The sequence below is a fragment of the Telopea speciosissima genome, chromosome 2 (assembly GCF_018873765.1).
Source record: "Telopea speciosissima isolate NSW1024214 ecotype Mountain lineage chromosome 2, Tspe_v1, whole genome shotgun sequence".
NCBI classification, from domain to species: Eukaryota; Viridiplantae; Streptophyta; class Magnoliopsida; order Proteales; family Proteaceae; genus Telopea; species Telopea speciosissima.
The window spans coordinates 57,271,897-57,291,461 of record NC_057917.1 but is presented as its reverse complement, the minus strand read 5'-3'; the positions used below and the strand labels follow the sequence as shown (position 1 = coordinate 57,291,461).

Genomic DNA, 19,565 nt, shown 5'->3' with positions numbered 1-19,565 from the left:
GAAGCCAACTTTCATTAAATTTTCTAAAATTTTCTGTCCAAAGATGGTCTACACATGATCATATAAAAAGATCCAAAAACGATCCTATTCCTATTCTGAAACCAGACGAAAGATAAAGTTCATCCTGACTCCTATTCATACGTAACCTTGGAAATAAACTTCCAATCTAATTTGGATTCAAAACTGAAAACAAACTCGTACTCCTACTATTAAAGACTCTATATTAAGATAAAGAATAACAAATTACTTAATTCACTAAGTATCCATTCACATAATTGCATCACCCTTCCTGTTTCTCTTCCCCTTCCCTCCCCCCCAAAAAAAAAAAAAAAAAAATGTAAAAGAGTGAGAGAGAGACTAAATGCTGAGAATTATGTAAAGGTAATTTTTTTGAAAATGTAACAAGTCAATAAGAAATGGCTTCTGCTATCCCAAAAAAAACTAACAAATAGATTCAAATTTTGGAGTTTTTTTTTTTGTTTTTTGGGTGGGGGGGAGGGGGCGGGTTCATCCTTCCATCAAGTTAGGGTTCTTTATTCAACGGTGGTGGGCTTCATAATTTGGATAGGAAATGAGGTCAATGTAGATTGTCTTCCAGAATATTGAGACAGATCAAATTTTGAGAAAGTTTATGATAAAAATAAGGGAGAAAGAACGATGTTGTGTATCGTCGTGTACCTGTGTCCAGACATCTGGTGCGAGAAGACTGACACAACCCTGGAAAGATGAAAAGGTTCAGGGTGCAGTGGTCTTTTTGCGCCAAACTGTGTTTAGGCGCAGGTACACACCCACACACAGCATCAGTTAGCGATCCTTTTCCTTAAAAATAAATTGGAATACAAAATTGAAGTGTTGAGGATACTTTCTAGTTTTTAACAGTCAATTTAATCAAATTGATGTCACATTTTAATAAGAGTCTCCCAACCAACCCATAGACCATGCTCTGGGGACTATTCTATTCAGGACGGTGATACTAGAAATGCAAAATGGATGTTGTACTAACGGCTATTCACTTCTCCCATGGATTATTGTAGTTTGGAGGCTCTTTCTTTTGTTTGTAATTCTATTTCTAGCATTGTTCAAAAATCTGAATCGGATCTGTTGAATCGTTGGATTTGGATCAGAAATGATCATGATTGATCTCATTTCTAGGCGTTTCAGAGTGGCTGATTCTAAGGTTTTTGGTACCAAATTACTGTGTTTTTAGATTTGAGGAGCTGATTCTAGGGTTTTAGAGACCAATTCCAATTGATTATTGGAATTGACAAGAAGAAACCGATCGACCCCTGATTCCAAATTTAAAATTCTTAATTTCTAGTTTATAATGAAATTTGCTATTGTGCCTCCCAATAAAAAAAATTTAGTTATAGCTTGAAAGCATTTTACAATAACACAATTCATGTAAAATGATTTTTTTGGGTAAAAATTCATGTAAAATGTTGGTCACTATTTGGATGAGTAATGATACTGAGGGAAAATAATTTAGTTCATGATGGCCCATAGGATTAAGTTTTCATTATGGTAACATGGCCATGGTTTTAGTGCACGGTATTGGATCGGGTATCGATCATCTTCAAAACTAATACAATCCTGATACAGTATCGGCATGGATTGACCGTGTTAGACAAGTTTACCTTTAGATTTCCTTAAAAATGAGTTTTCTTGACTATTTTACCCCTTGTCCATACCATTCCACCAATACAATATCTATCGTATCACGCAATCCCATACCGATACCTCAAACCATGAACATGGCCAACCCAAATGACCCACTTTCTATCCAATGGTTAGAACAGTTAAGGTCAAGCCTTCCTAGTTTGAAAAGTCAAGCTATGAGGGGAAAAAAAAATGGGCATGGTGAGCCATAAGATAAACCACAAAACAATCCGATTTCATACAACCCCATCCCCTCCCCCTTTTTCGTTGGAATTTGATACCCAATCTATAGACAGTGAATTAGCCAAACCAACTCTTCATAGGATAGAAATAGCCTCCAATAGACCACTTGTCTAGAGATGCATTTCCAAGGTGCCAGTAAAGACTATTTCCCCTGATAAAGAATTGTTATAGTGGCCAGATTATGCTACTTTATTATCTTCTTTTTTTGTTAACCTTAATACATAGGATATCACAAATGTAAATTGTAAAAGGAATATTGGTTTTTTTTTATTTTTTATTGTATTTATTGGGAGCGGGGTGAACAGTGAGCAGAAACCAGAATAGTGGGAAAATTCTAAGAACTTTCAATGATATTAAAGCGTAATTAATGACACAGGTACTCACCCTAAAAAGTGAGATTGTCAAACTAGAAAATGTTTTTTTTTTTATGAAAAAAACTAGAAAATGTTTGTAAGACAGGAATTTATGATCCCTCGCAGTACCTTGCTTGGCACCAAACTCGGTGCCCAGGTAGGCTCCATCATCACTTATATAACTAAAATTCTATAAAAAATCAGTCCAACCTAAGCCTTACATGCAGGCCATGTGTTAGATTTTTGGCAACAAGCCACTGCTCTTGTTACACTAGGTAACTTCTTCAAGCTAATTGTCTTTCAATCTTCTCTGGTGAAAAATGCCCACATGGGGTTAATTCAAAAGTTAATATTGCCTCTCTCGAACCAACCAGAGTCTTTACCTAAAAAAAAAACAAAAAACCAACCAGAGTGAAAATTTAAAAATGCCCACGTGAGGTGTCCCTGCCTCGGTATGTCCTTACTGATAAGGCTGAACTGTTGTGAAACAGGAGAAGATTGAAGAGAACTTCTAGCAACGAAATAGACAATGAAAACATCAGATCTCATAACAAGTACCTGTGACCAGGGTTTTGCTAAGTGAGGTAAACTGGTTTTCTTTTTCATTAGGGTAACCAACTATCTATTTTAACAAACAAAGCAGAAAAAAAAAAAACACAAATTTCTATTTCATCCAACCAGAACTACAAAATGAAGTTCACTACATATGAACATCAGGTATATTTCAATTGCATCCAAGAAGCAATGCATAATCAGTCATTCCAGTTAGACTGTCAATATGTATAAGCATCAAGTGCTGCAAAACATCTTTCTTACGGAAGAGAAAATGAGGGAGCATCCATAGACCGCTACTCATTGGGATACAGAAAATGAAGCAATCAGATTAATGATGGACATGACCTGTGACCTGCATTTTTCAGAAGAAATAATTACTCAATGATAAGGAAATTGAATGGGATTAAAACCTTTTAGAAGAGCACTAAAGAGGAACTAGAATACCAGATGCATATACTTTATGGACAGAAAACTTAACCAGAAAGAAAACAAACAGCCTTTTTCTTTTGACAAAGTCTAGTTCTGCCTCATATAGTCATATGTGCTCACTTGTAGTTCTTTCCCAAGTGAGTGAAGTTTAGGCAAGTGTAAAAGAAAATAGGACTCTTACATGACAAACTAAATGCTTAGGACTTCCACACTTGTATAGTAAGAATTTCATGGCTCCTTTCCAATGGAGCATTTGAAATACTAACACCTTGACCACCATTCCACCCACCCCTTCTTTTTTGGGTAACCTGACCAACATAAATTAAGAGCTATATATACAGGTTTCTGTTCTTGGAAACTAGGGGAACATAACTTTTATGAATTTAAAAAAGGAATGGTTGTACATAACTTCTATATTGCGAGGACAATCAATCCGAAAAGGTTAATACATGTTCTGCAAATATGATAATCCCAGATAACAAAACCACAAATACAATGTTACATTGTTGGCCAAATGGTATATACCACCCAATCTACTCATTGTACTACATTCCTTTGTCCCTCAAAGTATACAACCACTGGCCGAAAGAAAGGCATGGGAGTTAAGCAGCCAATGTAGACGTGTTTCTGTCCAAGTCTCAAGATGAGCTACCAAATGATCCCAGATGAAATTAAAAACATTTCACAAAGAGCATTGGCATATTTAGTCACTACATGCCACTATCTCTCTGCTTTCTTCCTTAATTTCAGCTAAAAAGACCATAGAAGGTATTCCATATTTCCAAAAGCTAGGGGGTTTGGGATGCAAAATGCATCTTATGTTGTTTCTAATCCAAGCATTTATCAAGCAAGCTAAGCACAGGCAGTCTATAGTGAGTGAGTGTGTGTGTGTGTCTGGAGAAAGCTTTATGGACAGGCTGCTCAATTCCGACAGGAAGACTGGCGCACAAAGCTCTCAATGGGGCATAGCGCCAGAATGAAACCTATAAAAATATATCCCATCAATGGCCTAAGGAAAGTAATGACAAGATTGAACCTAGATGTAAGGAAAACCTCCAACATATGTAGATGTTTGGGAGAGGGGGTTTGAAGATAACTTTAATGGACATGCTGCTCATTTCCACTCCACATGCCTCGGTTATGGGGCACAATGCCAGAACAATAACTATTAGGTAGATCCTTAATGAGCCACAGGAAGTGAATGCAATTTTTTTCCTAAACTTCACCAGTTGTGCCAGTTGGCAGCTTCTATATACTTTGTCTGTATATAGATATGTGACCCTGCATGTGTGGAAAAAAAAAACATGATAACCCACACCCTTACTTTCGTAACAGAACCAGGACTACACAATACGGCAAAAGAAGAGCACCATTTATTTTGGGAGGAGGGGTGGGGGGGAGACGAAGAGCCCAATATAATGCAGAAACAAAAAACAGGATCTTGATAGCATACCCTTCATTTCAGAATCTATTCTCCCACCCTCTTGTTCTTTTTGCGAGAGCATTTCACACCATCTGTAGTGCCAACTGTGCCCTGGGAACTGCCTCCAACAGCAGAAAGCTGTGCCAGCGGAACTTCGTTTTCGACCACAACTGCGCCTTGGGAACTGCCACTAACAATAATAGCACAAGGCTGTTCCAATGGTACTTCATTTTGTACTTGGTTGGGATGTGGCTGATGAGCATGAGGAACAGGCAAAGATGTTAAAAAACAATCAGTAGATGTTTCACTTAAAGGTTCCAGTCTTGGTTTTTTGAGTTCACGGCCATGTGCCTCTGAAATTGAGACTGGGCTGGTATCCTGTTGTCCTTGAGATGTTCCAGCATATGCAGGCATTGGCAACGTATCAGTTCCTGGGAGGACTCCAACTTCTCTTTTTATACTTGTAGAGGTGCCAGAATCCTTGATCTTATGCATTGCAGCATAAAGTTTACCTTTAGATTTGATGATCTCAGAAAGGCACGATCCTGAGTGGGATTCACCTGCAATAACATTAAGAAATTGGCTCCTTGTCGATAGATAAGTGTAGATTCAATTCTAAATGGACATAATATTGTTTGTATGGGAGTGCGCGTGAGTGTGTGTGTGTGTGTGCGTGTATGCGCACGTGAGTGTAAGAATGTGTGTGTGTGTGTGTGCACGGGAGTGTAAGAGAGAGAGAGAGAGAGAGAGAGAGAGAGAGATCAGGTACTATATGCATCTAACCAATAGAGAAGGTACCTAAAATTGACTGGATAACGGCACGAGCAGCCAACTGTTCAGCCTCTTTCTTATTTTTGCCTGCACTACCAGTATAAAGTTTACCATTGAAAGACAGGGAAGAGACAAACACTGGAAGCAGTCCTTTTGATTGAGTAGTCTCATATGAGGGCTTCTCAAGGTTCATCTTAACTGCATACTCATTAAGAATAGATTTGCAAAATATTGTATCCTGCAACAAATAAACAAAACTTAGACAGCAGCGCAATTTCAGAAAGAAAAAGTTTCAAAAAAAAATCAAACTCTATTTTAATATCACTAGCAAGGCAAACAAAGAAAGCATATGTCAACATTAGCATCATTCATCAGACTGGGAAAAAGATTATTAATCATTATTAACCATTTGGTATTAGCATCTTTTATCAGAATGACAGAAAGATTATTAGCATTTCAACCATTCAGAAGATCATCAATCTTATATCCATACTAATCCATTCCAGTTTAATTATTTGAAACTGTAATAAGCAAAACATGGAAACAGCCTTTGTGCGAAGCGGAGGTAAGGCTGCACACATTTTCCCCTCCCAGACCCTGCAGTCTCGGGAGCCTCGTGCACTGGGACTCTCTTTGTTTGTAATAAGAAAGACAAATTTTGAAGAACAATCTAATTTACCACATCATATTAAAGATTTGAGTAGATTCAACTTCATAATGCTATCTTTTTTTATGATCAGGAAAAAGCAATGGGAAAGTCCTTAATAATAACTCAACAAATATATATATATATATATATATATATACACAGAAGATCTCTGTCAGGCTGCGTGGCCCCTGCCCTGCACAAGCACGGGGGCCAATGATAGCACACACAGGGGCATCAACGGGGGTGGGATTTTTCATTTCAAGGGGACGGGGTCATTTCGTGCGGTCCTGTGTCTGGGTGCAGGCTGCATGCAGCCTGGAAGGGATCATGTATATATATATATATATATATATAAATTTGTGTGCGAGTGTGTGTGTGAAATTTGCCATAACAAACCAGTACTAACTCGATTGAGTCACAAGAAAAAGGGTTTCTAAATTGAGATAACTAGATCAAATTGCCAAACGAATGAACTTGTACTAGTGCAAATCAGGCATTCATATCCGATACAATCAAAACAAATACTCATACTGAAACTGAACACACCTCACTCAGTAGAGGGCATCCTTCATTCTTTATCTTTTCTAATATATACTCAAGGGCATATTTTGCAACAGCCTGCTCTGCTTCTTTACGATGTGAAAATGTCTCAGATGACACATATGTAACCCCATCAACCAAGACATTAGCCCTAAACCTTGGAGCATGGGGGGATCCTTCATTCATGGTTTGATACGCTGGGAGTGGAATGGCTGATCTTTGGGTGTATTCTTGCAAACGGTTTTTATGCATTAAATGTTCTGGCACACCTACACAAGTCAAATGAAAATATATGAGCCCAGTACCAACAAATGTAAAGTTATAATAGACATTTCTTTACAACTTTTAATAGCATATTGCAGCAAAGGGTAACGAATTCTGCAATTTTAAATAAGAAGCTGTGCAAAAGAAGTATATGCATGTAATATATATTCACATCATTAATTTAATTATACAAATCAAACCTGAAATAAAACCTATTTGATGGGGGGGAGGGGAACCATAGTTGTCAAGGATTAAACCCATAGTTGCTCAAAGAATATTGCTTCAATAGCTTACAAGCACAAGAATTAATGAAAGTCCAAAGCATTCAACCATAGTTGTCAAGGAGACAAGGCAGCCCAAGGTGGTGGAGTGCCTAAGTGCTTAGGCGACAAAGTGCCCAAGTGTTAGTTTTTATTTCCCCTCTTTTCTAACATTATTTAGTATGCTTCACTATATACCTTATATCATAAAAAAATCAACATTAAGCCACATCAAGTCATCAAAAATCAATATTAAGCCACATCAAGTTATCAAAAATCAACATTAAGTCACATCAAGTCATCAAAAATCGAGATTAAGCAACAGAAAATCATAAAAAAAAATATCCATATAGAACTAGAAGACAACAGAACTGAAGAAGCAAGCTATTGAAAGTTTGAAACAATCACAACATACACTTGGGTTATACTGTTCTTGGAAATGATCATTGTCCTGGTATACCTAGTCTCACATTTGGTTTATATCGTTATTGAAAAATATGATCTTATCTATAAGTAGTTAAACTACTCTCGATTCAAAAAAATGTTCTTGTTCTCTGATAAGTTTGACTGGTCAAATGTTTTTTATTTTTACATGAGACTTTTTGTATTATTAGGTAGAACATAAAACCAGCTTTCCAACAAATCCAAGATTGCTTAAATCTGATTTATATTGAAGGAATTATGTTCCGGTCAAACCTTATTTGGTGTGGGCGATTGCTGTTTAAAATCGCCTTGAATGAAAATAAATTTTACACATCAAAACAAAAGATTATTTTGCCGCTCTTTTGGTTTTTAGTGATGTTACATCACAAAAAGATTTATGAAATTTTTAGATTTTTGGGAAAAACGAGGGCATTTGAAATTTGAAATTTGAAATTTGAAAATTGCCCATACAACCAAAAATTCAGTTTTTGTTCTTGAACTGGGAGTAGACTTTTTATCCTTTGGTAATTTGAATTTTTAAATATTTTTATTAGATTCATCTGGGGGTGTTTGCTAATTTACGAATAATATCCTAGTTAAACGGAGTCAATTTACTTAAATGATGTTTGGCATAAAACAGTGCCAAACCTGGTTTGATGATCCCAAAAAAAAAACCCGCTTAAACGCCAAGGCAGTGCTACTGACCTCAAAAATAATAATGAGGCATATTACATAATTCAGTTTAATAGATGGTTATCTGGCCTAAAAAATCAAATGCAATTGGACCCTGGAAAATCAGAAAACTGCTTAATTATAAAATGCATAGGCTTGAATTGCCCAAACGCCCTTGGAACTCCTGGTCAGCCAAGTGCACATAGCCCTTGAAAACAGCAGTGGCTAACTTTCCATGTCAAAGATTCCATGATACGATCCCGGGTTCAATAACCCTGATTATGGGTTCGCTATGGTCCCACCACATTAATAGAACTCAAATTAAGGGTTCAGTGGCAAATCCATAATTTCTGAAGCAAAACAGATACTTAAAAGTAAATAAACAGTAGCTAGAATAAATCTGGAATTAGAATTTTAAGATAATGGACTATACTGGAAGTTAAAGAAGAGAGGCAATAAACAAAACTAAAGTTTAAAAAACAAGAGATTTTGTGTGATTAAGGGTAGTTAGTCCTTGTAAATTTCGGAAACCTGCCGCCTTCTCTCGATTAGAATACAACCACGCAGACACCAGACTTGCTTTCACTTGAACGAACTCTCTCAACAGGCCTCTGTTTGCCCTGAAATTTCAGGAGGAGGTAGCTATCCCACAAATCTCTGAAGATCGACCACCAGCTACTCGATTTGTTAACCCAATAACCAATGAAAGATTTTCCGAAACTTAAACAGACAGCAGAATAGGGAGCAAGGTGATCTGGAAGAGATGGGATTCCAGGGCAAAAGGTGAGGGATCAACTGATGCAGTTAAATCACCTACATAGGCGTATTTTATTAGAAATAAGCTTTGGGTTAGGTTATGTATGTGTTGGGCCTTTGTTCCAATGTGTTCTCATTGTACAGGTCACTTTAATGGGCTTATAATATGAGTAAAAGCTAGGCCTACAGTATTAGTTAAGTCTTTATTTCAATTGTTTATGTTGTTTTTTTAAGTTGAAGACTTTTACCTAGTATAGAGGGTTTCCCTTTAAATGTCCTTTTTGTTTTAAGTTTCCCATTGGCTATGTAAATTGGTTAGACAAGTTTCTTACTTAGCCAGGGAGTCTTTTATTTTATATAGACTGATTGTAGGCTATTTGGCCATCCAACGATTTGATGACTGAAATATGGCTTTGCCTCTTTTGCTTCTGTGAGATTCAGTGAGGAGTGAGAGACTCTTGTGATTAGAGAGATTCTGATCTAGGTCTGTTGGTGGGAAATCAAAGGTCATATCCCCTTCTGCAGATTCTGTTTTCCTCTTCTCAAGCAAGTGTTATTTCATCTATGGTCATTGATGATTGTTGAAGTTGATTTAACTTGAGTTTGGAGGGGTTGATCATCAACTTTCACTGCAGTTCATATACTGTTCATTTTGAGATTTAAATCACAGCATAGAACCACCAAATAGAAGTTGGAGGCAACCCTGTTTTGGGCCCTAGTGCTGAAGTTGACATTGGTGATATAAGGGAATCTGTCCAGCAGATTGCCCTCATGTCTTGGGGTATTAAAGGGCCTCCAAGAATGATGTGGAACACCGGTCACAAAACCCTATTTGGGTTCGCAATTGACCCTACCCAAATACCAAATACCAAAGTTACAAAGGAGTGGCAAAATCTGTGATTTATCACAAATTCTAAAAGGGGAATGGCAAACTTGTAATAAACCAGAATTTGAGAGGGTTATTGGGTAACTCAATAGGAGAGGATACAAGATTATATTTATTAATGAGAGTTAGACATGGAAGTAACTCAAGAAGGACATACGGGATAAAGACAAAGGGGAGGGGTATTAATGGAAGTTGAATGAATAATGTTAAATAAGAGGATAAATCGTGGAGGGGAAGAGTTGTCTTCAACCTCTCGACAGCAAGGGAGGCAAAAAAAACCAGACTCTTTCGAAGGAGAGAAGTCCTTCGTAGGTCCTCTGTTGGCGCTGGAGTTTTAGGGGCAGAACAATGAGGGAAAGACTCTTGATTGCTCTACATTAGAGATCCAACGACAGTCACAAAGATTAGATTGAACACAACTTGGATCTCCCAACTCAGGTAAGCTTTGGACCTCAAAACTCACAAAGTACTGAATCGGCCTATGATATGGATGCAAACAATCAATTATCAGCTTGAACCATGAAAAGTTTCAGACCAAGTTACGAGAGATTTTCTCAAAACCAGTGGTACCAGTAGTAGTAGGGAAGGAAGGGAATAAAAAGGTAACACGAAGGAACAGATGAATAATTACGGAAAAAAGTATACGGAGGTGGCTAAACTGAGAGAGAAGGGTCAGTTCGAGATTGGACAGAGAGGAAGGAATAAGTCAAAATCGCAGGAGAGAGAGAGAGGGGTGGGGGAAGGGCGCACAAGCACAAGCCACACAGGCACTCAAACAATAACCAATTTCATTCCATGATCAAATCTATCCAATGGATTGGGTTACAAGCATATTTATAAAAACCAGCTTCGACCCGGTCCAAAGAACTGCTCTTGCATCGTGAACGGGTCCTTCGACCAGCCTTTTGTGCAGATCTGATCCTTTGATCTGCTGCTACAAGAAATCTCCAAAATTTTGGTTATGGGTTTCAAATATCACTGTTTTGACTGTTGACTCAAATCTGATCGTTAGAACAGTGCAGTATTTTGGGGATTATTTAGTCTAATAGTTTATGAATGGTGGCCATAATCTGACCTTCATAGGATAAGATTGACTTTGACCTATTGTTGACATAAATTCTGTTTTAGGGTTTTCTTGAGGTCCTGTTAAAAGGGGTGTGTAATCTGAACTTAGGGTTCATCATATCTACCCACCGCCATCAACACCCAGAGTTCCAGGACGAAAAGAAACAAGATGAGAGAGGGAGAGAAGAACTAGAAGAAAGGCGGAGGAAGCAAATTAACAGCAGCGAAGAAAAAGGAATACCACCCCTGATTAGAGAGAGATCAGAGAAGTTGACGATAATAAGAAGGAAAGGAGAGAGGGAAGGACCCACGCAGCCAGCCTTGGCTTCACAACAGCAACTCAAAAAAAAATTCATTCGATATTCAATTCTCTAATCTATGTCAATGGGGTGATTACACTCTCAAATAACTCCAAAAACATTAAAATAGCAACTAACAAGAAATGAAAACTGTAGTTGAATAGGTAACTAAAGGGCGTACCCAATGCATGAGGCTCCCGCCACTACAGTGTCTGGGGAGGGTCATAATGCACACTTGCACCAAGGTCCACCCTCTTAAATAGGTAACTAAATAATAATCAAATCTCCTATGCATACCCAACTTCCCTAAAATAAAATAAGTTCACAAAAATTACAGGATAATCAAAATCTCCTACATAATCCTAAAAGTAATTACATCATTCCATTAGACAAGTGCGCCCACGTTTGCACCTTGGCCATTAACATGTGGTCTATGGCCATAAGGAACAGGTGGACAATGCGTACACCCAGGAATTAAATAAATGCACAGCAAAAGATGTCAGGGAGGAAGATGATATACCAAATGGAAACAAAATACCTGCCCAGACATTCATAGAACTTGTGTTGGCCCTCCATCAACAAAACTTGTGTTTCAGAAAATCAAGTAAACAAATCAAATGTTGGTGTCAGCTTAATACGTCTTCAAAACATTTCCTCCAACTCATATTTACAGTTAGTTACGAATGGATAAAGTTTGTCTGCACAGTAATAGCCTTTTCAGATGTTCACTTGAAGACTTGAACCTCACACAACAAAGACAAATAGAGGGAGTGGGATGGGAAGCGGGAGTGGGGATGAGATAGAAAGAGGAAAGACTGACAACAAACATGTACTGATATAACCGATTTCTAGTTCAATTCACAACATGTAATGCACGCAAGAGTAAGGGATTTTGTTTGCAAAATGACCCCCAAAAAAAATTTAACACCCAAACCCGAGAGAGAGGGGGGAGAGACAAATTCACTCCATCCTTCACTACCTAAACACACACACAAAAAAAGTGAATTTCTATGATGATCTCCCTTGATAAAGAGAGAAAGATTTCAAAATAATCTTTCATACCCCCATTCCTAATATAAAAAATATAGAAAAAAAAATCAGTGATAGAGCTTTTACAAGAATCGAGCTGAAACACAGACAATGAATAACAAGATATAACAAATAAGAGAGCAGATGTAAGCAAATGAAGAACATGTTCTATTATAGGTTCCTCAGTTCATTTTTCTCCGCAATGTAAACCCTTAACAAAATCAAACCCAAACCACAAACGTGAGCTAAAGAAGAACCAGTTCTATTAATAAGATATAACAAATAAGAGAGCAGATGTAAGCAAATGAAGAACATGTTCTATTACAGGTTCCTCAGTTCATTTTTCTCCGCAATGGAAACCCTTAAACAAAATCAAACCCAACCCACAAACGTGAGCTAAGCAGACGAAACCAAGACCACAAATCACCACATTTCGTCTAAACATTTCTAGCAGAGATAGAAGAAGATCTCCGATGGTAAGATGCTCACCGGCTTTAGAGATTTCCAAACCCTCTTGTGCTTCAGCCATTTCCCTCAGCTTCGGACACCAAAATTAGCCGTTTGAGAAGGAAAACTGCTCTAATACAGTCCGCAGTGGCATGCGAAGGGAATGACTGAATATATATAATTATTTTTTGGGAAACTAAAATGATGGCCAACTCCGTACAGTCTCAGTTTAGGCATTTAATGCTAGGTGCCTAGTATCGTCACTTGCAAAACCGATATGGAATCGGTTTTTTGTCATTGGCATGGATCGGCCATATGGGACAAATTTGTTCCTGAATTTCCTTCAAAAATAAAGGATCAGGATCGTCCCCGGGGAGTCCAACGCCCACGGGGCATCCAGTGGTTGAGCTGTGCCGTATATATCTCGGTGCATTCCTAAGGATGTGTGCAACACAGTCCAACGGCTGGATACACCCTTAGCGTGCTGGGCTCCCTGGAGACGAGCTAAATTCTAAAAAAAATGGTTTTTTTTTTCTATTTTACCACTCGTCCATTATGTGTCACCAATATGGTATTGACACGGTATCAGGATCGGTGACTTGTGAAATCAATACATATCGGCCAAAATGGCAAATCTGACACTGATACCTTAAACCATGATTCAACCGCGCAACTTGACTACTTGCCACACAACCTGGCTCCTAAGGTTTTGGACCTCAGTGTGTTAAACGGTCTGGTTTGATTCGATTCGATTCAGCATGCTTAAGGGCTTAAGGGTAGAGAGTGAAACAAAACTGTTTAGCTAAACGATTTCAATAAACAAAACCTGGACCGTTTACTAAACATTTCAATTCAAACAATTTTATTAGGTTTTTCATAATTTTTTATTCAAACGATTTCTTTCTTTTTAATTTTTTATTGAAATGGATGTGAACTTAACATTGAATTGAATTGTTTATTATTATATATTTTATTTTAATAATTGTAAGGTTATAGTTGTTTATTATTTATACATGAATGAACTAACTTATTATGAATATGTTAATCTGTTTTAAATGGTTTGATTCGGTTTAAATCATTTAACTTTACAATTCAATCCTGAAACCAAAACTGAACCATTAATTAAACAATTTAATGGTTTTGATTTAAACAGTTTGCTTTGGTTTCGGTAAATAGTTTCAATTTGGTTTTGACACTTTTATGTTTAGTGCTCAGTAATGGTCACCTTAGAAATCAATACAATATTGATACAGATCAACACAGATCAGTCTGTATCTGACAATTTTGACCATAGAACCAACTGCATTAAGCACTTAACTAGGTAAGTAGTTTTAAATCCAACGGTTTCACAGTTCTAAATCGAACCAAAACCGTTTCAAAACATTCAAAATCAAAACTAAATAATTCAGTTTGATTCTACTCAGTATTTAACACTCGGTTTCGATTTGATTCGCCGGTTCTGATTCCAATTTGATATCCTTACAATATGATATCAATCCCTTAATCTTTATGAGTCAGTCAAACCCACTCTATAACTGAGTTTTGAGACAAATTACTAAGTACAAAAAGGGTGTCAACCAGCCAAGCTGCCTCAATTCAATTCAATTCCTAAGTGGGGCCAAAGTTCTCTCATCTCAATTTATGGGAGAGGGCGGGATTCATGAATGGGTATCGGGAGGATATTTTAGACACCTTCTGTTCCTGAACAACTTCCTTCACAAAGTTGTACTTCACTTCAATATGCTTAGCTCTGGTAGAATGCTTGTAATTGTTGGAATAGTACACAATAGCGACGTTGTCATAATAAAGTCTTAGCGGCTTCATGATAGAGTCAACACCGAAGCCCTGAGATATAATTCCGTAACCAAATCGTCATTGATGTGGCCTCAAAGCATGCCACGAATTCGCTTTCATGGTGGAATTGAATACACAAGTCCGTTTTTTGGACTTCTAGGAAATTGTCCTACCAACTAGTAGAAAGACATAACCAGATGTAGACTTCCTACTGTCGAGGCAACCAGTAAAATCAGAGTCTAAATAATCAACCACTTCTAACTAATCAGTTGCTCTGTAAGTAAGCATGTAGTCTTTCGTTCCCTGTAATAACACATCACCTTCTTGGCAGCCACCCAGTGATTCATACCAGGATTACTGACGTATTTGCCTATCATCCCAACAACATAGCTAATATCTGGACGAGTACAAGTCATGGCATACATAAGACTTCCCATAGCTGAAGAATAAGGAATGTTTTTCGTCCATTCTCACTCCAAATCATTCTGCGGATATTGACTCAAATTAAACTTATCACCCTTAATTATGGGAGCAACACTAGGTTTGTAGCTCTTTATACCATATCTCTCAAGAATTTTATCAATATAGGCTTTCTATGATAGCCCAAGCAGTCGGCAAGATCTATCTCAGAATATCCTTCATTTTAAAATTCTTAGAGAGGAAAGTTTTTATATCCTTTAACAAACCAAGATCATTATTGGCAAACAATATATCATCTACATACAGGATCAGAAATATAATCTTGTTCTCACTGACTTTTAGATATATACATTTGACAAGAGTGTTCTCTACAAATCCAAAAGATACGATGATATGGTTAAACTTTAAATACCATTGTCTAGAAGCTTATTTAAGTTCATAAATTGATTTCTTTAATTTACACACCAAACTTTCCTTTCCTTGTATACTAAACCCTTCTGGTTGGTTCACGTAGACCGCTTCCTCTAAATCCTCGTTCAAGAATGTTGTCTTCACATCCATTTTGTGAAGCTTCAGGTTATAATGAGCCACGAATTCTAAAATGATCCTAAGTAAGTCCTTCTGAGTGAAACCTTTCACGACTAATCTGATTTTATGTCGTTCAACTTTACCTTTCGAGTCATGTTTGATCTTAAATACCCATTTACAACCAATCATTTTAGACCTTGAAAGTAGTTCAACAAGCTCCCAAACATCATTATCGCTCATGAATTTCATCTCATCATTCATGGCATCTACCTATTTATTAGAATCATTGTCATTCATAACCTGTGCAAAACTTAAAGGATCATCCTTGATTCCTATATCAAGCTTAGACTCCTAGAGATACACTATGTAATCATCCGAAATGGTAGACCTCTTCATTCTCTGAGGTCTACCTTGTACTTTCGACTGAGGTGGAGGTAAATCCACAATGTTCTCAGTGACAACGTTCTCATAGAGTGGTACATCCTCTGTAATTTGTTATTCCGCAGGATCATCATTAGTGATGACTTGTGAAAGAACAACGCCATCATGATGTATAGGAGCTGGAAGTGTAAATCTGAGCTCTTCAAATACCATATTGCATGGTTTATCACTCCCACTAATGTCGTGATCTTCTAGGAATCTAGCAGTTGATGTTTTCACAATCCTAGTACTATGATTAGGTGTGTAAAATCTAAATCCCTTTGGCAGTAACCAATAAGGTAACAACTAATGATCCTAGGGTCGAGTTTCTTTTCATGTGTATTATACAATATAGCTTCAGCTGGACAGCCCCATACGTGTAAGTGTCTCAAACTAAGTTTCTTTCTCGTCCATAACTCATAAGGAGTTTTAGGAACTGGCTTACTAGGAACCCGATTTGAGATATACACAGTTGTTTTCAAAGCCTTGCCCCACATAAACTCAGATAACGATTAGTTGCTTATTATACTACGAATCATTTCATTAAAGGTACGATTTCGTCTTTATACAACTCCATTCTGCTCAAGTGCACCAAGAAGTGTGTATTGGGGAGTAATACCCTTCAATTTGAGGAAGCGGAAAAATTATCCCTTAACTTGTCCTAGGTCTGTATGTCTACCGCAATACTTACCTCCTCTATTAGATCTCACAGTTTTGATGCTTCTATCCAATTTGTTTAAGCTTTCAACACAAAATGTTTCAAATACATTTTTGCTTTCAGACTTTTCCTTCAAAAAGTAGACGTAACAATATCATGAGTAATCATCGATAAAAGCGATGAAATACCTTTCACCAATAATGCAAGAGTCCAATGGTCCACAAATATCACTCCTTATGACAACAACTTTATTTGTCTTAGATTGCTTACCTTTTATGCAATCTATACAAGTACCAAAGTTAGTGAAGTCTAAAATAGGCAATACACATTCCTTCACTAACCTTTCCATCTTAGGTCTGGAGATATGACCTAGACGTTTGTGCCATAAGGTTGAGGAAATATTATTATTGGATTTTCATTTAGTTCTAACATTCAGATGCAGAGTAACCAAAGATCATTCATAATCGGAGTCCAAATTAAATTTATAAAGACCATTACATAAACATCCAATAAATACTAGATTATTGGTTTTATAAACTTTTAAAACATTGTTCCCAAATATAAAGCCAAAACCCTAAACATCAAGTTTAGACAAAGAAATAAGATTCCTGGAAACCCAAATATAAAGTCAAAACCCTAAATATCAAGTTTAGACAAAGAAACAAGATTCCTGAAAATGGAGGGAACGTAAAAGGTGTTCGATAAGTCAAACTGGTATCCGGTATCCATAATGAGTCTGTAAGTGCCGATCGCCCGAATTTCATACTCCATCTGGTTTCCCATGTAGACGACACTCTCACTAAGACTTGGGCTCCGGGTTGAAAGGAATCCTTATAGAGAATTCGTAATAGCACAGTTGCATCAGAATCAATCCACTATGTATTACAAGGAACATCAACGAGATTGGTTTGAAAACAAAGTAGGATAATTTTATTTTTTTTGTAAGAAACTAAGATAAAAATTATTACCCTTCTTTTCGAACCAAACTCAACGCTTCTGACAGTTCTTTCAAAGATTTCCGGTCTTCTTGCAGAAGCACTTCATCTAGTTAGACTTTTCTTTGTTCTGCTCTTATGTCTTGTCGATCTTCTTTGTTGCACTGTTGCTCTTCTTTCATCATTTATGTGACACCAAGTTCGTCACTTGTCCTCATGCCTGTTTCAGTCTCTGCTCCTCCTGAACACACTTGCTCTAAAGTTCATTCAGATCCCACTTATCGTCGTTGGTGTTGTAATGGATCTTAAAAGTTTCAAACTTTTGAGGAAGAGACTGAAAGATCAACGCGACAAGGAAAGGTCTATTCAGTTTCTAATCCAGCTTGTCCAGTTGTGCAGCCAAGTTTGCCATTTCACAAATGTGATTGGCTATATTACTACTGCCATTGTTCATGTTGACTAATTTGGACATGAGAGTGCCTACAAGAGATTTGTCTGATGAAGAAAACCATCTTTCAACAGTGGCCAGGTAGGTCTTTGCATCAACAAATACAGAATCGATCATTTAATAGTCTTGCCAAAAGTCTTCTTGATGAACAAGAGGCACAACTGGTTCGATCGGGTCCACTTCTCATTGAAGAGTTATCTCAGTCATTGTACACTTATTAGTAAGATCAATTGGCTCTCAGTATGGAAGCAATAATCATGATTAACAGCAGTTAGGTAGTATATCAACTCCTCGTGCCAATTCAAATAGTTTGAGCCAGTGAGGATAGGACAAAATTAGGTACAACCATAGGGATGGTCTTACTAAAAGGAAACAAAAATACATGCTTACTTATCTATAATGTTTCAAATTTCAATAATATTAGAACTATAATTCTAGAGGGAGTAACCTATTGCATCATTACAATCTATCATTCGGGATCAAGAATGTAATAGGCTAGTGGTTCACTCGACGGGTGTTGGAAGTCACCTCTTAAGACTAGAAATCTAACTACACAGTCAAGTAGAGATGTGTGCCTTGGGACATTCTCATTCCAACCCAATTGTGAGACTAATGATTTATCATAATGCCCTATTTTACCTTTAATTTTACATTTATGTCTAGAGTTGACAATTATAGTCATCACAACTATGATGAAACGTGTACCTTTGGATATTTTCGTTCAATCCCAAGTGTATGAACTAATGCCCTAAACTAATTGCATTCTATTTGGGATGATTTGTGAATCAACTTAAACAAGTAAAGATGTGTGTGCGCCTCCTTGTTGCACCCGGTGAGGTGCAATAAGGATTACCCTTGTAGTATGATTACACTTTGCACAACGTAATGACACTTCCATCCAACTCGATTACGATGTCTTTTCATTAATGATAGTTGGTTTAATTATTTCGGTTCAATTACCTTGAATTTTCATGATCGATCCACTTCGACAATAATCGAATCACTAGTTTTTCTTTGTTTTATCCCTAAAAATTCCAACATCTAGTCACGCATGACATCAATAAATTATTAATTTATTATCCTAAAACTAATACAACTAAGGTCATCAATAACTTTACCTTAAGATTCTCCTAAATTAACATTCATAGGAGAAGATGTAATCATAATTGGGTTTAAAATGAAGACAGAATTACAACGAAAATGGTTATATAACAATTCTATCATATATAAATTTTCATCGCTAAAGGTTCTATTTTTGCTGCTAATAACAAGTTTCTGTGCTAATAATTTCTATCACTAATAATAAAAAATAAACAGAAACTTATAAAAATAGAATATGTTTATTTTCAGAAACAGAAATAAAAAACATAAATAAACAGGAATAGAATTCATATAAACAGAACATATTTTATAAACAGAAACAAACCAATTTCTGTTTATAACATAAATAGAAAAGAAACAGAAATCAATTTAAACAGACATAATTATAAGTAGAAATTAATTCAAAAATTTAAACAAACTAATTTATGTTTTGATTGGTTGGTTTAATTGTCGGACCATATGGTCTGTACATGGTCCGTCTTAATGGGTCAATATACAATAAATTTGGGTCCCTTTCTTCAATTAAAACCATCATATGGGC

At 36.8% G+C, this 19,565-nt stretch overlaps 1 protein-coding gene across 1 annotated transcript; it reads right to left on the bottom strand.

The window, feature by feature from the left end:
- Nucleotides 1–2,885: 2,885 nt before the first annotated feature.
- On the bottom strand, nt 2,886–15,723 carry LOC122650915. Its single transcript, XM_043844276.1, has 6 exons — nt 15,405–15,723; nt 15,239–15,302; nt 6,626–6,953; nt 5,458–5,668; nt 4,690–5,219; nt 2,886–3,159 (listed from the first exon to the last, which is right to left on the bottom strand). Exons 1-5 carry the CDS (start codon nt 15,721–15,723, stop codon nt 4,705–4,707), a joined length of 1,437 nt encoding a protein of 478 aa, XP_043700211.1. The 3' UTR covers nt 2,886–3,159; nt 4,690–4,704.
- Between the last annotated feature and the right edge of the window lie 3,842 nt (nt 15,724–19,565).